Here is a 15,524-nt window from a genome sequence, read left to right as displayed (position 1 = left end):
TTGTTAGGGAGGGAAGGAAGAGGGGTTGGGGGTGGGTGGGTTGGGGAGTCGCTCTACCGTGGCGAGGGAGGGTCGACGATGGGATGTGCTGAAGGGACTCTTGATGGCCTCCCACTCACCGCGGTCACTGGCCGCCCCAGCATATCTCCATTCCGTCGCAGTCTCCCTCGCTCCTTGTTCGTCGTCGTCGTCTTCTTCTGTTCAGCTAGCTCTACCATCTTGGCAAAAAATCTCTTCAGAGGTGCCCATAGGTAGGATCTCTCTCTCTCTCTCTCTCTCTCTCTCTCTCTCTCTCTCTCTCTCTCTCTCTCTCTCTCTCTCTCTCTCTCTCTCAATACAAAAGAAAAAAAAAACTGTTGACCGGAAACTTCATGACAACCGTATGCTCAATTGAGTATACGAGAGAGAGAGAGAGAGAGAGAGAGAGAGAGAGAGAGAGAGAGAGAGAGAGAGAGAGAGAGAGAGAGAGAGAGAGAGAGAGAAACATGCCTTTGCCTCAATTTTGTACGTACTGACACACACACACACACACACAAGCCAGGGTAATTTCAATGCCACTCAAATAAGTACCAGCACCTCACACCGATGGAGCGCCACCTACAGTACAGCCCAGCGCGCTGTATCCATAACGCGTCATTCACACTTTCTTCTTGCGGCCGCAGCACCATCTACTCTCCTCCCTTCCTTCTCCCACTCTTTCTTCTAATTATTATTATCATTATCATTATCATTACTATCATTATTATTATTATTATTATCATTATTATTATTATTATCATTATCATTATTATTATCATAAATTATCATAATTACTATTATTAGTATATCATCATAAATTACCATTATTATTATTATTACTATTATCATTCAGCCATCTTTATCTTTTTTTCAACATGGGCTTCAATTACCTATGAAAATCAACCGCTTTGTTATCTACTGACAGCCATACAAACTCATGATATCTAGCTACACACACACACACACACCAGTCAACCAGACTAACCAAACTGCTTGTAACAGCAAGAACCCATGACGTTAACCGTCAACTTTCAGACCTTGATAATAGTCATCCAAACCTCAAAAGTTATTCGACCTGACCTTACCGGACAATCACCCAAAAGTACTGATGCTCAACCATCCAGGGTTCAATAGCCAACCATACAGATCATAACATTCGACCATACAAACCTTCACAGTCAACCATCCACACGTAATTATCCCCCTGACCTTGATATATACAAAATCCGACCATCCAGACCTTACTGGTCATCCACCCGGACCTTTTTTACCAGCAAGACTTCCAAAACTCAAACATAATGATCACACGAGCACAGCTGGAGGGTTCAGTGTCTGCTGCAAGCCTACACAAATTAACCTTCCAAACTTAAACATCTGAAACCCCTGAAACTTAAGAAAATGCAACACCTAACTGAATACACTGAAAAGACACTGAAGTCAAGTAGTTATACGAGACATTCAAATGAACTAATGACTTGCGGAACACCAATCAAATGATATACTTATGCATCCAGGGCGACATGCCTAATACGCCTCACGAGGCAGTCAACTGATGCACTCCAGCAATAAGCTTGTAGCTCAAGCTCCCGCTACAGACAACATACGCCAGAAAGATTGGCATGTAATCTACTCACGCAAGGCAGTCAGTATATACATCATCATGTTATGATATGCTCAAGTGAAAAAACACTCAAGAAATACACATATGATACATTCCTCAGACAAAGATAAACTCGTAACACATTCAGATGCGTTATGCAAATTATATACAAGTGAGACAATTAAGTTATGCAAGTGATGCGTCTCCATTATTATGATGCCATGTGATACGTCCGAGCGAGCCATAATAAGTAGAGACTTGAGTCATATTCTCGAGTGAAATAAGTGAAACACAGAAAATGACACACATACATGAAACATGCGCTACATATGGTATGCACTCACATGAAGCAAATAACAAGTTCTGCCAGAGATGCAAAATGAAACATTCAAGTTGAGACATTCCAATGACGAGAGTTCGGTCAGGGAAACACCGAAGCAACACACACACACACACACACACAGAGGACACACTCAAGGACAACAGCCTCACTTGTCCGTACCTTAGCAACCGCACGTAACAGATAAGGCCTCCCACTTGAGTACATCCTCACCACCTCAAGTATCAATACTGTGAGTGTATGGGGTCAGGCTGAGTATTACAACGACTAGTCTTCCTTTATCATGATTGTGTGTCATCAAGACTTGATGCTCTCGAAGCTCCACTGCTTTTCCATGAGCTCAAAACCCTGTTGTCCGTGCTGTTTAGAACCGACCAACATCCTAGGAATTGCTGCATAACATTCTGTCATCATGTAACCCTACAATGACCGAGACATCTCTAAAGTATATAATGAACCCCGAAACATAATATGAACACCTACACAATACTGAACATCCACATAATTTTCATGAACATCTGGACAACGTCTGCTTATCATTCATATAGCGTCTTGAACATACCAAGAGTATGTTGAACAGCTGTGTGCTGGACATCTTAGAAAAAAAAAAGGAAGTTGACATCTTAAACAAGAACATCAAACATCCAAGCGCTGTCTGCTGAAGATCCTGACTGTGAATAAAACATCCTATGATCTTTTTAATATCACCAAAGCGTGGGATAAAAATTCTGACATTACTGAAACCATAGCAATATCTGTCTGATGAACACCTTGGCATTAATGGGTAATTCAATCATCTCTCTTAATACATAAAAGATGTATAACACCTCCACATTCGCTGACGAACATCCAAATACATTTTCAACCTCAACAAAGACCCAGAAAATTCTACCCCACGTACGAAGCAGTTTCATGTCTTATCCATCACCGTTCAGTTAACTCTCTCGTCATAAGAATTTGGTTAACATAATGCAGTCGAGCACCAAGTATCTAATGGAATCATAAGGCACAGAGCTTCGTATCACAGGTTACTTAAGTGAAAATATATCTCTTACACGATCATCCCCAACCATAGCGTTCGAATCCTGGGTCTGGTGGTAGTCCTACACCCAGTACAGGTACCCATCCTCCCCTCGGAACTTGTCGAAAAATGGGTTCCTGGCTTAAGCTGGAGTGTATCAAGTAACGGTATGACACAATCGACCTGGTTCAGATGTTTCACATCCAACTGCACTAAGACAATCAAATCGAATCGGCTCAACAAACCGACATTATACTAAGCCAAGACATACGCCACTACGTTGATTCTTTAGTCAATTTTCAATTCAGTTTCCTCACAGACGTCCGGTTGATACCCAGCCAGCTCAGGTGACTGAATCACCCACTTAAGTAAAAGTAATAGGAAATCTCAACAAAAACTTAGTTCTATCATTAAGTTACATGCATGACTACTCGTCAGTTCTTGTATAGTTTACATTCCCCTACGAATCTAATCATAAGGCTGAACTATTTCCGTGTACACTAAAAGTCAACGGTGTAACTGCTCCGCTCTTCAGCTGATAAAAAAAAAAAAGTACAACAGGCTAACACACGACTCTCTCTCAAAAAAAATAATAAATAAAAAAAAATAGATGTATAGAAGAAATCATGGGAATATAGAAATTCTCCTTGTTTCTATTAAACCATTTTCCCAAAAATGCTCCAACCACATAAAAACTGCATCGTGTTGTACAGGAAGAATATTTCTATAAAAATGGAGACTCAACTAAGTTATATGAAAAATATACTATAAGAAATTCATACGAAATCACGGTCACCATAATTCCAGCTCATAGCAACCCCCCCCCCCCCCTCCTTTTTGTTTAGCATATGATAGTGGGCTATTTGGCCTACTAATGGTTTTCTGTTGGCCCACTGTCACCAAATACAGAATGGTGTTTAACAAGTCATACGCAATAACCGCTGAAATAAAGTTTCATAGATCTATGATAAAATGTTTTGGTTCTTCCAAGAATACCATAAAATTTTAAATTCGTGATTCAAAGACATACATCAAAGCTCTTTCTTTTTTCATTTTCATGTAATTAAGGCAATTTACATAATCAACCAAAAAAAAATGTCTATCTAATATGGCCCATTCCTATAGTGTACACACACACACACACACACACACACACACACACACACATATATATATATATATATATATATATATATATATATATATATATATATATATATATATATATATATATATATATATATATATATATTTGCTTTTCCAGTATGGCCCACTACGAAGTGCAACAACAACAAAAAATATACCCTACCTCTTGAAATGAAACAAACTTGAAGTACTCACTCGCCACCATAATGAACAATATCAAGATAATAAGACGGAGTTAAAGATAAAACTTTGACAGATGAGGGGAATCACATTAGGGTCAAAACCTATCGTCATTCGTTTCAGACCATATCATTGCTGAAGACTTCACCCTATTGTGAAGTGTTCAGATCTCAAAAGTTTGTTCTAAAGAGATGATGGATCTACAGCACAGTAACACCTGTGATGCAATGGGTTGTGCAGGTATTTGCAGACAGCCTCACGGTAGCTTTATAAGTTCAATAAATAATATGCACAAGCACTGCATGCATACTGCAATAACTTCCCCATAATATGGGAGGGAGGTTTGTGGCTTTGAATGGAATGATACCACCTATCTGGATTGTATCATATACGACACGGACTAACCATTGTCAACATGGTTCTGACGTCTGGGTACATTAATACAATACAAATATACAAAATAAACGGTTTGTGTTAACTGAGATCTGGATAAGGAAAAGCAGTTTCTGACTGCCTACTTTTGTTATTTTCCTCTTAAAATACGAGATAAATAATATTAAGGTAACTCTAATTGCAGCATTTTTAGAAATATAACCAAGATATAAAAAAACTAATTCGTAGAAAAGAAAAAAAAATCCCGCCATTTGCACGCTACTCCGTAAGTAAATTTCCAGATACATTTCTCACATATACATAGAACTGGAACTACCATGCATCGGAAAGCTATACAAAGCCAGGACAAATTATTTCTTTCTGTAAAGCTTCTATGTATATGGTTTTACAATGCCAAATTTCAGTACTAACCGATTCTGTTGTGTGGAGGTGAGCGAATAACAGGACGGTGATACACCTGTAAGTTTAAGAGATTATTATTAGCTTTGACCTTTCAGAATTTTCGTTAAGAATGAATTTGCAATGAAAACAACGAAAAACAATTTGTAATCCCCCTATCAAGAGATGATCTATGAATCACTAGCGTTTAAATCGTGAACTGTTGAGGGTATTCATGAATTCCAAATTATCCAGCACTTCTTTAACAACATTACCAAAAACATATATATTCATACTTACAGCCAAGAGCCCCCAAGGAAGGTAGCTGGGGCAAATATACCCCTGCCTCCGGTACTTCCACCCATGCTTAAACTAGCACCATACTACAAGAAGACTTAATTTTGTCATACACCTGCCGAAAGCCAATGGCTCTGAGACGGGGCAGCGAGAAACTAGATTCACTAGTACACCCGAGCCAGGATGACAGAGACAAACGATTCCGACCAGGCCTCAAGCCACTCTGGGGCCACAGCGCCCAGCTACTGCCCGCCGTTAAGGGCTCAACCCGCTGAATTTATCAGCTGCCAACTACCAATTGTCATAACAATTTTGTCTGCTTTTCTTAACGATCAGTTTGATTATCCGTCTCTCCTAAACGCTTTCTACATAAACTTGAAGCTTATTTCTAAATAGAAGATAATATCTATTTTTCGAATTGTTGATAAAAGTAAGGAATAAAGATGACCTGGTCACTGATGTGGAGGAGAAGAGGGTGGGCTCCTTGGCTATGTGGTTAAACAGTCGGTCTTGGAGAAAGAAGGAGGTCGGTTACGTGCGCTCGGATTCTCTCTGTTATGGCCAGACACCAGCGGTGACGCGCTTGACACTGCAATCCCCCAAGATGCAGGGGCTCTCCCTGATTAAAATTTACCCCGTTTTACATGTGTTAATTTGGTTCGAAACGTCGCAAGCTAAGGTAAGGGACTTTTTATATTATTCTTTGAATGCTAAAAATCCGTAAAAAAAAGGAAAATCTGTATATTAATTTTTTTTCGTGAAGCCTCTCATTTCAAGTCTTTTTTCATTTTCGCATTTGCATATTACATAATGATTTATGAAACAGAAGTAGTAAAGGTTGTGTTGACTGCTTGATCGACAAATCAAGTTTTGCCTATGTTCCTTACTGTGTAAGGACGCCGCACTAGTTCTCACTCCTGCTCTTGTTGAAAGCGACGTCATCATATATATATATATATATATATATATATATATATATATATATATATATATATATATATATCTATCTATCTATCATAGACATGTCCACATTTGTAAAGAAATGATTTTGTTGATGAAGGAATATTTTGTTGAGCTCCCCCGCGAATAAAAATGAGCAAGTAGATACAGGTTTTTGCGAAAAACAGGATTCGCTGACTCAGGGATAACTTCAGTAGTGTGCATTTAGGATTTTTTTGGGTCCTAGGACCAACAAAATCACCTGATGACCGCTTTACCCACGACATTTTTCGAGGCTAGTGTATGTTAGGCTTGATTAGACTGTTTGATTTATACGCTAACAAAACAAATATAACCCAATTTAACCTAGAAGACGATTTTTGGGCGAATGTTCAAGGCATTCGAAAAAATGTAAGGCAGCTTTACGGAAAATGTATTTCTAAACAATTATTTTAGTTTCAGGCATGTTATTTTCAGGGCTCTTCACCCTGTGGCGCGCTGGATATAATTTAGGGAAAGTCAGATATTCTCATTTTTAAACCTTTTACCTCCCCAGGAGTAGGTCCCTGTGATAATTTTGAGAAAGTCGGACTTTATTTTATTAATTTCCTTGATCCTCCACCCCACAAAAAATGGCCCTTGGGCCCTCCCCTCCCTTTGATGCCCCATCGCATAACTGTAATGATCTTGACCTTTATATCGATTTAGATATAATTCTATTGATAAATGTTGATTGTTTTGTCTATAAATGAGTGGTTCAAAATCTTAGAGAGAGAGAGAGAGAGAGAGAGAGAGAGAGAGAGAGAGAGAGAGAGAGAGAGAGAGAGAGAGAGAGAGAGGGGAATTTTAAGAAGAGCTGTTGAGGGTTCACTATTTCTTTTCAGTGTTCGTATGTTTTACTTCCTTCAGTGATACTAGAGCTGCATATATTTATGCAGCAAAGTATTATGTATTTTTTGTTTTTGTTTGGAAAGTGCTTCCTAGAAATATAACGTTGATGGAATAATTGCACCATCCGCATCATACCAGGGGTTATCTGCGTCTCTGCAATGACATCTCGTTTGCTTAGACTTTCTTGTTCTGGTATGTGGATGACTTTTGATTCTTAATCTAAGTTCATTTACTCTGGTGGACTCTATTATCCCCGATATTTTGAAAATACCTGAATCCTTCCTCACTCACTCAGTGAGGTAATGGTAGGATCTCGGACGTACTAAAGGGGCACGGCAGTTTCTTTTCAGTTGTAGAATTATGTATACAGTTATCTCTACTTTTTTTTTTTCCTAATCAGTACAGAGCCTTTGTGATTTTATGCCATCTATGCTCTAGTAAACGTAAAGGATATGACTTGAAAGTTTGTTGAGCGAGTTAGAATACTTAAAGGTATTACTCGAGTAATGATATCGTTAGCCAATCAATGGCGTTTCGGCTCACAGACAACAAATACGTAAAGTTTATTTCGTAGAAGTTGTGGCCCCTTGGGCAGGTAGTGATATCAATACCTGCAATTTCATAATATTGTCCTCATTTATCCAATCCGGGTTAAGGCAGACATTTAAAAGTTTGTAGGCTTGCTTTCCATACGGGATGATTTTTTTTTTTTTCTATTCTAATGATCTTTCTAGAAAATTTCCTTTATGTTGATGCCATAACAATTATTTCCATGTGAGACGTACACATTGATGAAGAAAAAAATCAGCAAGCACTTACACGTATACGCGCGCGCACATCCGCCCTAATAGCAAACCGGTTTTATGATATATATATATATATATATATATATATATATATATATATATATATATATATATATATATATATATATATTTATTTTTTTTTTTTTTCAAACTATTCGCCATTTCCCGCATTAGCGAGGTAGCGTTAAGAACAGAGGACTGGGCCATTGAGGGAATATCTTCACCTGGCCCCCTTCTCTGTTCCTTCTTTTGGAAAAAAAAAAAAAAAAAAAATTGAGAGGGGAGGATTTCCAGCCCCCCGCTCCCTCCCCTTTTAGTCGCCTTCTACGACACGCAGGGAATACGTGGGAAGTATTCTTTCTCCCCTATCCCCAGGGATAATATATATATATATATATATATATATATATATATATATATATATATATATATATATATATATATATATATATACATATATATATATATATATATATATATGATATATATGGGAACTTCAGTGAAGAGCGCAAATGGGGAGGTGATAACAAGTAGTGGTGATGTGAGAAGGAGATGGAGTGAGTATTTTGAAGGTTTGTTGAATGTGTTTGATGATAGAGTGGCAGATATAGGGTGTTTTGGTCGAGGTGGTGTGCAAAGTGAGAGGGTTAGGGAAAATGATTTGGTAAACAGAGAAAAGGTAGTAAAAGCTTTGCGGAAGATGAAAGCCGGCAAGGCAGCAGGTTTGGATGGTATTGCAGTGGAATTTATTAAAAAAGGGGGTGACTGTATTGTTGACTGGTTGGTAAGGTTATTTAATGTATGTATGACTCATGGTGAGGTGCCTGAGGATTGGCGGAATGCGTGCATAGTGCCATTGTACAAAGGCAAAGGGGATAAGAGTGAGTGCTCAAATTACAGAGGTATAAGTTTGTTGAGTATTCCTGGTAAATTATATGGGAGGGTATTGATTGAGAGGGTGAAGGCATGTACAGAGCATCAGATTGGGGAAGAGCAGTGTGGTTTCAGAAGTGGTAGAGGATGTGTGGATCAGGTGTTTGCTTTGAAGAATGTATGTGAGAAATACTTAGAAAAGCAAATGGATTTGTATGTAGCATTTATGGATCTGGAGAAGGCATATGATAGAGTTGATAGAGATGCTCTGTGGAAGGTATTAAGAATATATGGTGTGGGAGGCAAGTTGTTAGAAGCAGTGAAAAGTTTTTATCGAGGATGTAAGGCATGTGTACGATAAGAAAGAGAGGAAAGTGATTGGTTCTCAGTGAATGTAGGTTTGCGGTAGGGGTGTGTGATGTCTCCATGGTTGTTTAATTTGTTTATGGATGGGGTTGTTAGGGACGTGAATGCAAGAGTTTTGGAAAGAGGGGCAAGTATGAAGGCTGTTGGGGATGAGAGAGCTTGGGAAGTGAGTCAGTTGTTGTTCGCTGATGATACAGCGCTGGTGGCTGATTCATGTGAGAAACTGCAGAAGCTGGTGACTGAGTTTGGTAAAGTGTGTGAAAGAAGAAAGTTAAGAGTAAATGTGAATAAGAGCAAGGTTATTAGGTACAGTAGGGTTGAGGGTCAAGTCAATTGGGAGGTAAGTTTGAATGGAGAAAAATTGGAGGAAGTAAAGTGTTTTAGATATCTGGGAGTGGATCTGGCAGCGGATGGAACCATGGAAGCGGAAGTAGATCATTGGGTGGGGGAGGGGGCTAAAATCCTGGGAGCCTTGAAGAATGTGTGGAAGTCGAGAACATTATCTCGGAAAGGAAAAATGGGTATGTTTGAAGGAATAGTGGTTCCAACAATGTTGTATGGTTGCGAGGCGTGGGCTATGGATAGAGTTGTGCGCAGGAGGATGGATGTGCTGGAAATGAGATGTTTGAGGACAATGTGTGGTGTGAGGTGGTTTGATCGAATAAGTAACGTAAGGGTAGGAGAGATGTGTGGAAATAAAAAGAGCGTGGTTGAGAGAGCAGAAGAGGGTGTTTTGAAATGGTTTGGGCACATGGAGAGAATGAGTGAGGAAAGATTGACCAAGAGGATATATGTGTCGGAGGTGGAGGGAACAAGGAGAAGTGGGAGACCAAATTGGAGGTGGAAAGATGGAGTGAAAAAGATTTTGTGTGATCGGGGCCTGAACATGCAGGAGGGTGAAAGGAGGGCAAGGAATAGAGTGAATTGGATCGATGTGGTATATCGGGGTTGACGTGCTGTCAGTGGATTGAATCAGGGCATGTGAAGCGTCTGGGGTAAACCATGGAAAGCTGTGTAGGTATGTATATTTGCGTGTGTGGACGTATGTATATACATGTGTATGGGGGTGGGTTGGGCCATTTCTTTCGTCTGTTTCCTTGCGCTACCTCGCAAACGCGGGAGACAGCGACAAAGCAAAAAAAAAAAAAAAAAAAAAAAAAAAAAAATATATATATATATATATATATATATATATATATATATATATATATATATATATATATATATATAGGATAAGGATGAAATAATACTCTTGTTGAAGCGACTAAAGGGACGGGGACGGAGGCTCATACCCTTCCCTTCATGTATCATTGATTTTTAAAAGTTGAAACATGAAATAGCCAAGCAACGAGTGCTCATCCTCTTTGAAGACTTAAATTAGGGCGTCTAAATGTGTGTGGTCACCGAGATGAGAGGGGAGAAATTAGTAGCATGTATGAGGAGAGGAACCTGGATAGTCTGCTTCTAGGAGAAACGAAACTAAAGGGGTAGAACAGTTTGTGATTGTCTTAGGAGTAAAATCGGGTATTCGTGAGGACGGGAGCTAAGGAAATGGTACTGCTGCTACTGATGAAATTGTTGGAATGTGTGAGTGAGTGAGACAGACTGATGTAGATAGAAATAAAAGTGGATTACGTGTTGTGGTCAGGTGATTACCTGGAAATTAGAGGTCTTAGGAAGACAGGCGAATGTTTTGGGAGGATTGGCGTGAGTCCACTAATTTTGATGTAAGGGCTTGAGTATTTGTGATGGGTGATTTGACTGTGAGAGTGGGTAATGTGGCAGATGAGGTAACTGAGGGGCATACGGGTATTTAGCAAGGTGAATGACAATTGTGAGCAGCTTGTGGGGGTTTGTGCCAAAAAGGGAGTGGTGGATGGGATTACCTAGTTTAAAAAGAGGGAAATACATAGGCATACATGGATGAGTTGGAAGGATGGCAAGAGGTCAGTACTGAATCAAGTGCTAATTGAAAGATGTGCAACGGGTAGATTCTTGGATGTGAGTGTGCTGAGAGGGGCAACTTGTGGGATGTCTGATTATCATTAACTGCAGGCGAGGGTGAAGCTTTGTAGATACTTCAGAAAAAGAGTAAGTGATAAGGTGGGAAGAGGGTTATGGAAGTGAGTGAGCTTGGAAAAGAAGCTTAAGAGATTGAGTGTAGAATGGCAAATGATGGGAATAAATGAAGCGAGGGAAGTGGATGAGGAATATGAGGTATTTAGGGAAGCAATGCTTACACGAGCAAGAAAAGTGTGTTGCATGCGGAAGGTGGGAGGTGGACAGTTAAGAAAGCGTATTGAGTGATGAAGTTATGCTGCTAGTGAAAAAGAAAAGAGATGTGTATGGGTGTTTTTTCTTGCAGGAAGGAATGCAAGTGATTGGAAGATGTACAAGACAAAGTGGCAGGAGATCAAGTGGAAGGTGCAGAGGCTGTAAAAGAGGGCAGATGAGAGTTGGTGTAATTGAATATCAGCTAACTTCAGGGGGGGATATGAAAATGTTTTGGAAGGCAGTTGATAGAGTGAGGAAAATAAGTGAACAAATGGGAACATTTTTGAGGGGGTGGGGGAAGATGAGGAAGTTTTAAGTGACAGAAATGAGGTGACCAGAAGGAATGTTAAATGTGTTATGTGGCAATCTTTTTTTTTTTTTTTTTTTTTTTTTAGACGAGGAGGTATGCAAAGTGAGAGAATCAAGGAAAGTGGTTTAGTGAAAACAGAAGACCTGGTGAAAGCTTTGTGTGATATACAGTGCAGCAAAGCAGCTGGAGTGGATGGAATTACAGTTGAAAGAGGGTCACTGTTGTTGATAGGTTACGCATAGATCTTGGTGAGGTGCCTAAGGATTGGCAGAAAGCCTGTATTGTGCCTTTTCATAAAGGCAAGGAGGACTAAAGTAAATGTTCAAATTACAGAGGTATATGGTTGTTGAGTGTAGCTGGTTTCTTGTATGAGAGAGTAGTGATTGGGAGGGTGCAGACATGCACAAAGTATCAGATTAGGGAGGAACAATGTGGCTTCGTGAGTGGTAGAGGATGTGTGGCTCAGTTTTGAAGAACATTTGCAAGAAATACTTATAGAAACAGAACATGTATGTGATGTTTGTAGATCTAGAAAAAGTGTATGATGAGGTTGATAGAGATGCTTTGTTGAAGGTGTTATGAATATATGGTGTAGGAGGAAAGCTGCTAGAAGCTGCGAAGAGTTTCTATCAAGAAAGCAAGGCGGGTGTGCGAGCATGATGAGTGGCAGGTGAGTGGTTCCAGGTGAAGGTAAGTCTGCATCTGAGGTGTGTAATATCATCATCTTTGTTTGATTTGTTTAAGGATGAGATGGTGAAAGAGGTAAATGCAAGGATCTTGGAGAGAGGAGCCGGTATGCAGTCTGTTGGGGGTGGAGGCCTAAGCGTCTGGGAGACGAGTAAATTCTTGCTTGCTGATGACAGGTTACTGGTGTCAGATTTGAGTTTGGGAGAGCATGTGAAAGAGGAAAGTTGAAAGGAAATGTAAATACATGCAACGTTATTAGGTTCAGCAGTGGAGACAGGTCACAAGGATGATGAGTTTGAATGGTAAGAAACCGGAGGAAGTGGAGTATTTTAGATACCTGTGAGTATATGCATCATTAAATGGAGCTTTGGGAGCTGAAGTCAGCTATAGGCTGAGTGAGGGAGCAAAGATCCTGGGTGCACTGGGGAATGTGTGGAAAGAGAGGTCACTGTCTTTAACGGCAAAGATTAGTGTGTTTGATTGTATCGTAGTCCCGTCAGTGCTGAATGGATGCAAGGCAAGGGCTTTTGACGTATATGTAAAGAGTATGGATGTGTGGTAAATGAAATGTTTGAGTACGATATGCTGCTTAAGGGGGTTTGATAAAAAAAAAATGATGGAGAGGTAAGAGAGAGATGTGGTAGGAAGAGGGATATGTATGAGGAAGGTGAAGAGAGTGTGCTGAAATGGTTTAGATATATTGAGAGGATGACTAAGAGGGTATGCATGTCAGAATATGAGGGAAAAAGGAAAAGGAGGAAACTGAACAGGAGGTGGAAGGATGGAGTGGAAGATGCTTCAAAGGTTCTTCGAAGGTTCGGGGCCTGACATACAGGAGGATGTGAAGCATGTAAGGAATTGAACAAACTGGATTGAGATGGGACACATGGAATGACGAACTGTCAGTAGGCTGGACTCAGGCATATGGAAAGGTCGGGGGAAACCACAGAAAGGTCTGTAGGGCTTGGTTGTAGACAGGAATTTCTGACCGATGCATATAGAAAACTTGTATATGTATGTATAGATAAAAGATGATCAAATTTCAGTGTTCAAATTACAGAGAAACACGTTAGTTGAGTGTACCTGTAAAGTTGTATGGAAGAGTGGTAACTGAGAGGGCGGTGGTAACTACAGAACATCAGTCTGCGGAGAAAGAAAGTTGGTTTATGAGTGTTAGGGGGTACAGATCAGGTGTTTACCTTGATTAACATGCTTTGTTGAAAATGGTATGAATATGTGGTGTGCGAGGAAAGCTGACAGAATCAATAAAGAGTTTACTGTGGGAGTAAGGTATTTGTGTGTGAGTAGGAAGAGAGGGTGATTGGTTTTAAGCTATGATGGATCTGCAGCAGGGTGTGTGATGTTACCATTGGTTTTTGATTTGTTTATTGATGGAGTGTTGAGGGAGGTGAATGCAAGGCTCATAGAAAGAGGAACAGGTCTGCCATCTGTCATGAATGGGGATCTTGGGAGATGAGTCAGTTATAGTTTGCTGATGACACAGTGCTGGTGGCTTTCATTTTTTTCATACGTGTTCTCTGTTTCCCCTCATTAGCAAGGGAGTGCCAGGAACAGAAGAAAGGCTGCATTCGCTCACATCTATTCTCTAACAGTCATGTGCAATGCACCTAAACCACGTACCCCTCATCCCACAATCAGACCACACATGATTTTATCCGGCCACTTCACGTACCTTGATGCAATCCAAAGGTGGTGTTTGTGTTTATTTTCTGGTTCAAGAGTGGCATATGTGTTCATTCCAACATCAACATGCCTGTTGCATGCCTCAAGGATTTTGAGTCCCCAAACTTTAATGGTATGTGACTCATAGTCTGTTTCCCAACTACTACACTTTTCCTCTGTTTAACCTATTGTTCTCCTAATTCTACAAATTTTACATCTTTCTTCGACTGTCTAAACTCCTACCCTGAGACTGTGACTTCTTCTCATCCGCAAGCCGAGATCATCTACCTCGGAGATTTCAACGTTCATTATAGGGAATGATTGAATTCCTCCCATACAGATGATGGAGGGATTGAAGCCCTCACATTTTCCATTCTCAATGATTTAGAGCAAATTATCTCTCAACTTACCTGTATTCCCGACCGCTGTGACTGCTAACCTAATATTCTGGATTTGTTGATGACCTCTAGTCCATCCCGCTAAATACACAATCTCTCCCCCAGTTGGTTCATATAATCACATTCTCACAAATGTATATATCTTAATTGCGCCTACCCCTCCAACAGCCCCTTCTTAGCATAAATACTGACACCTCAACGAAGCTGACTTGAATAACTTACGTAACTTCTTTTCTGACTTTCCTTGGGTAAATTACTGTCACTCATATGGTGATGCTTCTGTCTCTTCCAAATGAATAACAGAGGTTATTCTTGCAGGAAGGATATATTTATCCCCTCTTCCTTCAATACAATCTATTCTTCCAGTCCATGGTTCAACCTTTCCTGTTCTGAGGCCATTTAGGCAAAGGATCAGGCACATCTGGCTTGGAAAATTCTCCTTCCTCTGGTTTCCACTCAGCTTTTACAACTGCTAGCACATTATCCGTGCACCAAAGCATTCCTTTATTCAAAGGAATCATCCACTGATAGGTCTTTTTTTGGTCTTTAGCTAAGGCATTTCTAACAACTTCAGTTGCTCTACCTTTCCTTCAATTTTCTGTTTTGTTGGTACTATACCTGTCTCTACCATTGACAAAGCAACTATATTTGGTTCCTGTTTACTCCTCTAACTCCACCTTGGATGCCTTTAACATTCCTTCACCCCCTGATGCTCCTCTTACTAATCCAATGCCTGTCCCCATAATCTCTTTTTGGACTGTCTGAAAAGCACTTCTCTCTCCGGACACAAGCATGGCTTGTGGTCCTGATGGCATCCATCCCCGTGTACTAAAAGAATGTGCCTCTGAACTTGCATCTGTGCTTGCTCGTCTGTTCCGTTTCTGTTTAAAAATCAAAACTTTTCCTTCTCCATGAAGCATTCAT

General features: G+C 40.0%; 2 protein-coding genes across 2 annotated transcripts in view; one reads left to right on the top strand and one right to left on the bottom strand.

The window, feature by feature from the left end:
• Col4a1 (Collagen type IV alpha 1) overlaps positions 1–5,609 on the bottom strand; it is a 417,480-nt gene extending 411,871 nt beyond the window's left edge. Inside the window, exons 1-2 of the mRNA XM_071667042.1 lie at positions 5,377–5,609; positions 5,110–5,155 (exon numbers count right to left, since the gene is read on the bottom strand). Coding sequence (XP_071523143.1) covers positions 5,110–5,155; positions 5,377–5,441 — 111 coding nt within the window. The 5' untranslated portion in view covers positions 5,442–5,609. The remainder of the gene's footprint in view (positions 1–5,109; positions 5,156–5,376) is intronic.
• A 265-nt stretch (positions 5,610–5,874) lies between these two features.
• The window catches only part of LOC139751519 (uncharacterized), a 302,420-nt gene continuing 292,770 nt past the window's right edge, over positions 5,875–15,524 (top strand). Inside the window, exon 1 of the mRNA XM_071667018.1 lies at positions 5,875–6,052. Coding sequence (XP_071523119.1) covers positions 5,978–6,052 — 75 coding nt within the window. The 5' untranslated portion in view covers positions 5,875–5,977. The remainder of the gene's footprint in view (positions 6,053–15,524) is intronic.

The sequence above is a fragment of the Panulirus ornatus genome, chromosome 11, assembly GCF_036320965.1.
Source record: "Panulirus ornatus isolate Po-2019 chromosome 11, ASM3632096v1, whole genome shotgun sequence".
In the NCBI taxonomy this organism is placed as follows: Eukaryota; Metazoa; Arthropoda; class Malacostraca; order Decapoda; family Palinuridae; genus Panulirus; species Panulirus ornatus.
The sequence above is the reverse complement of the archived record's forward strand: the minus strand, read 5'-3'. Positions and strand labels throughout refer to the sequence as shown.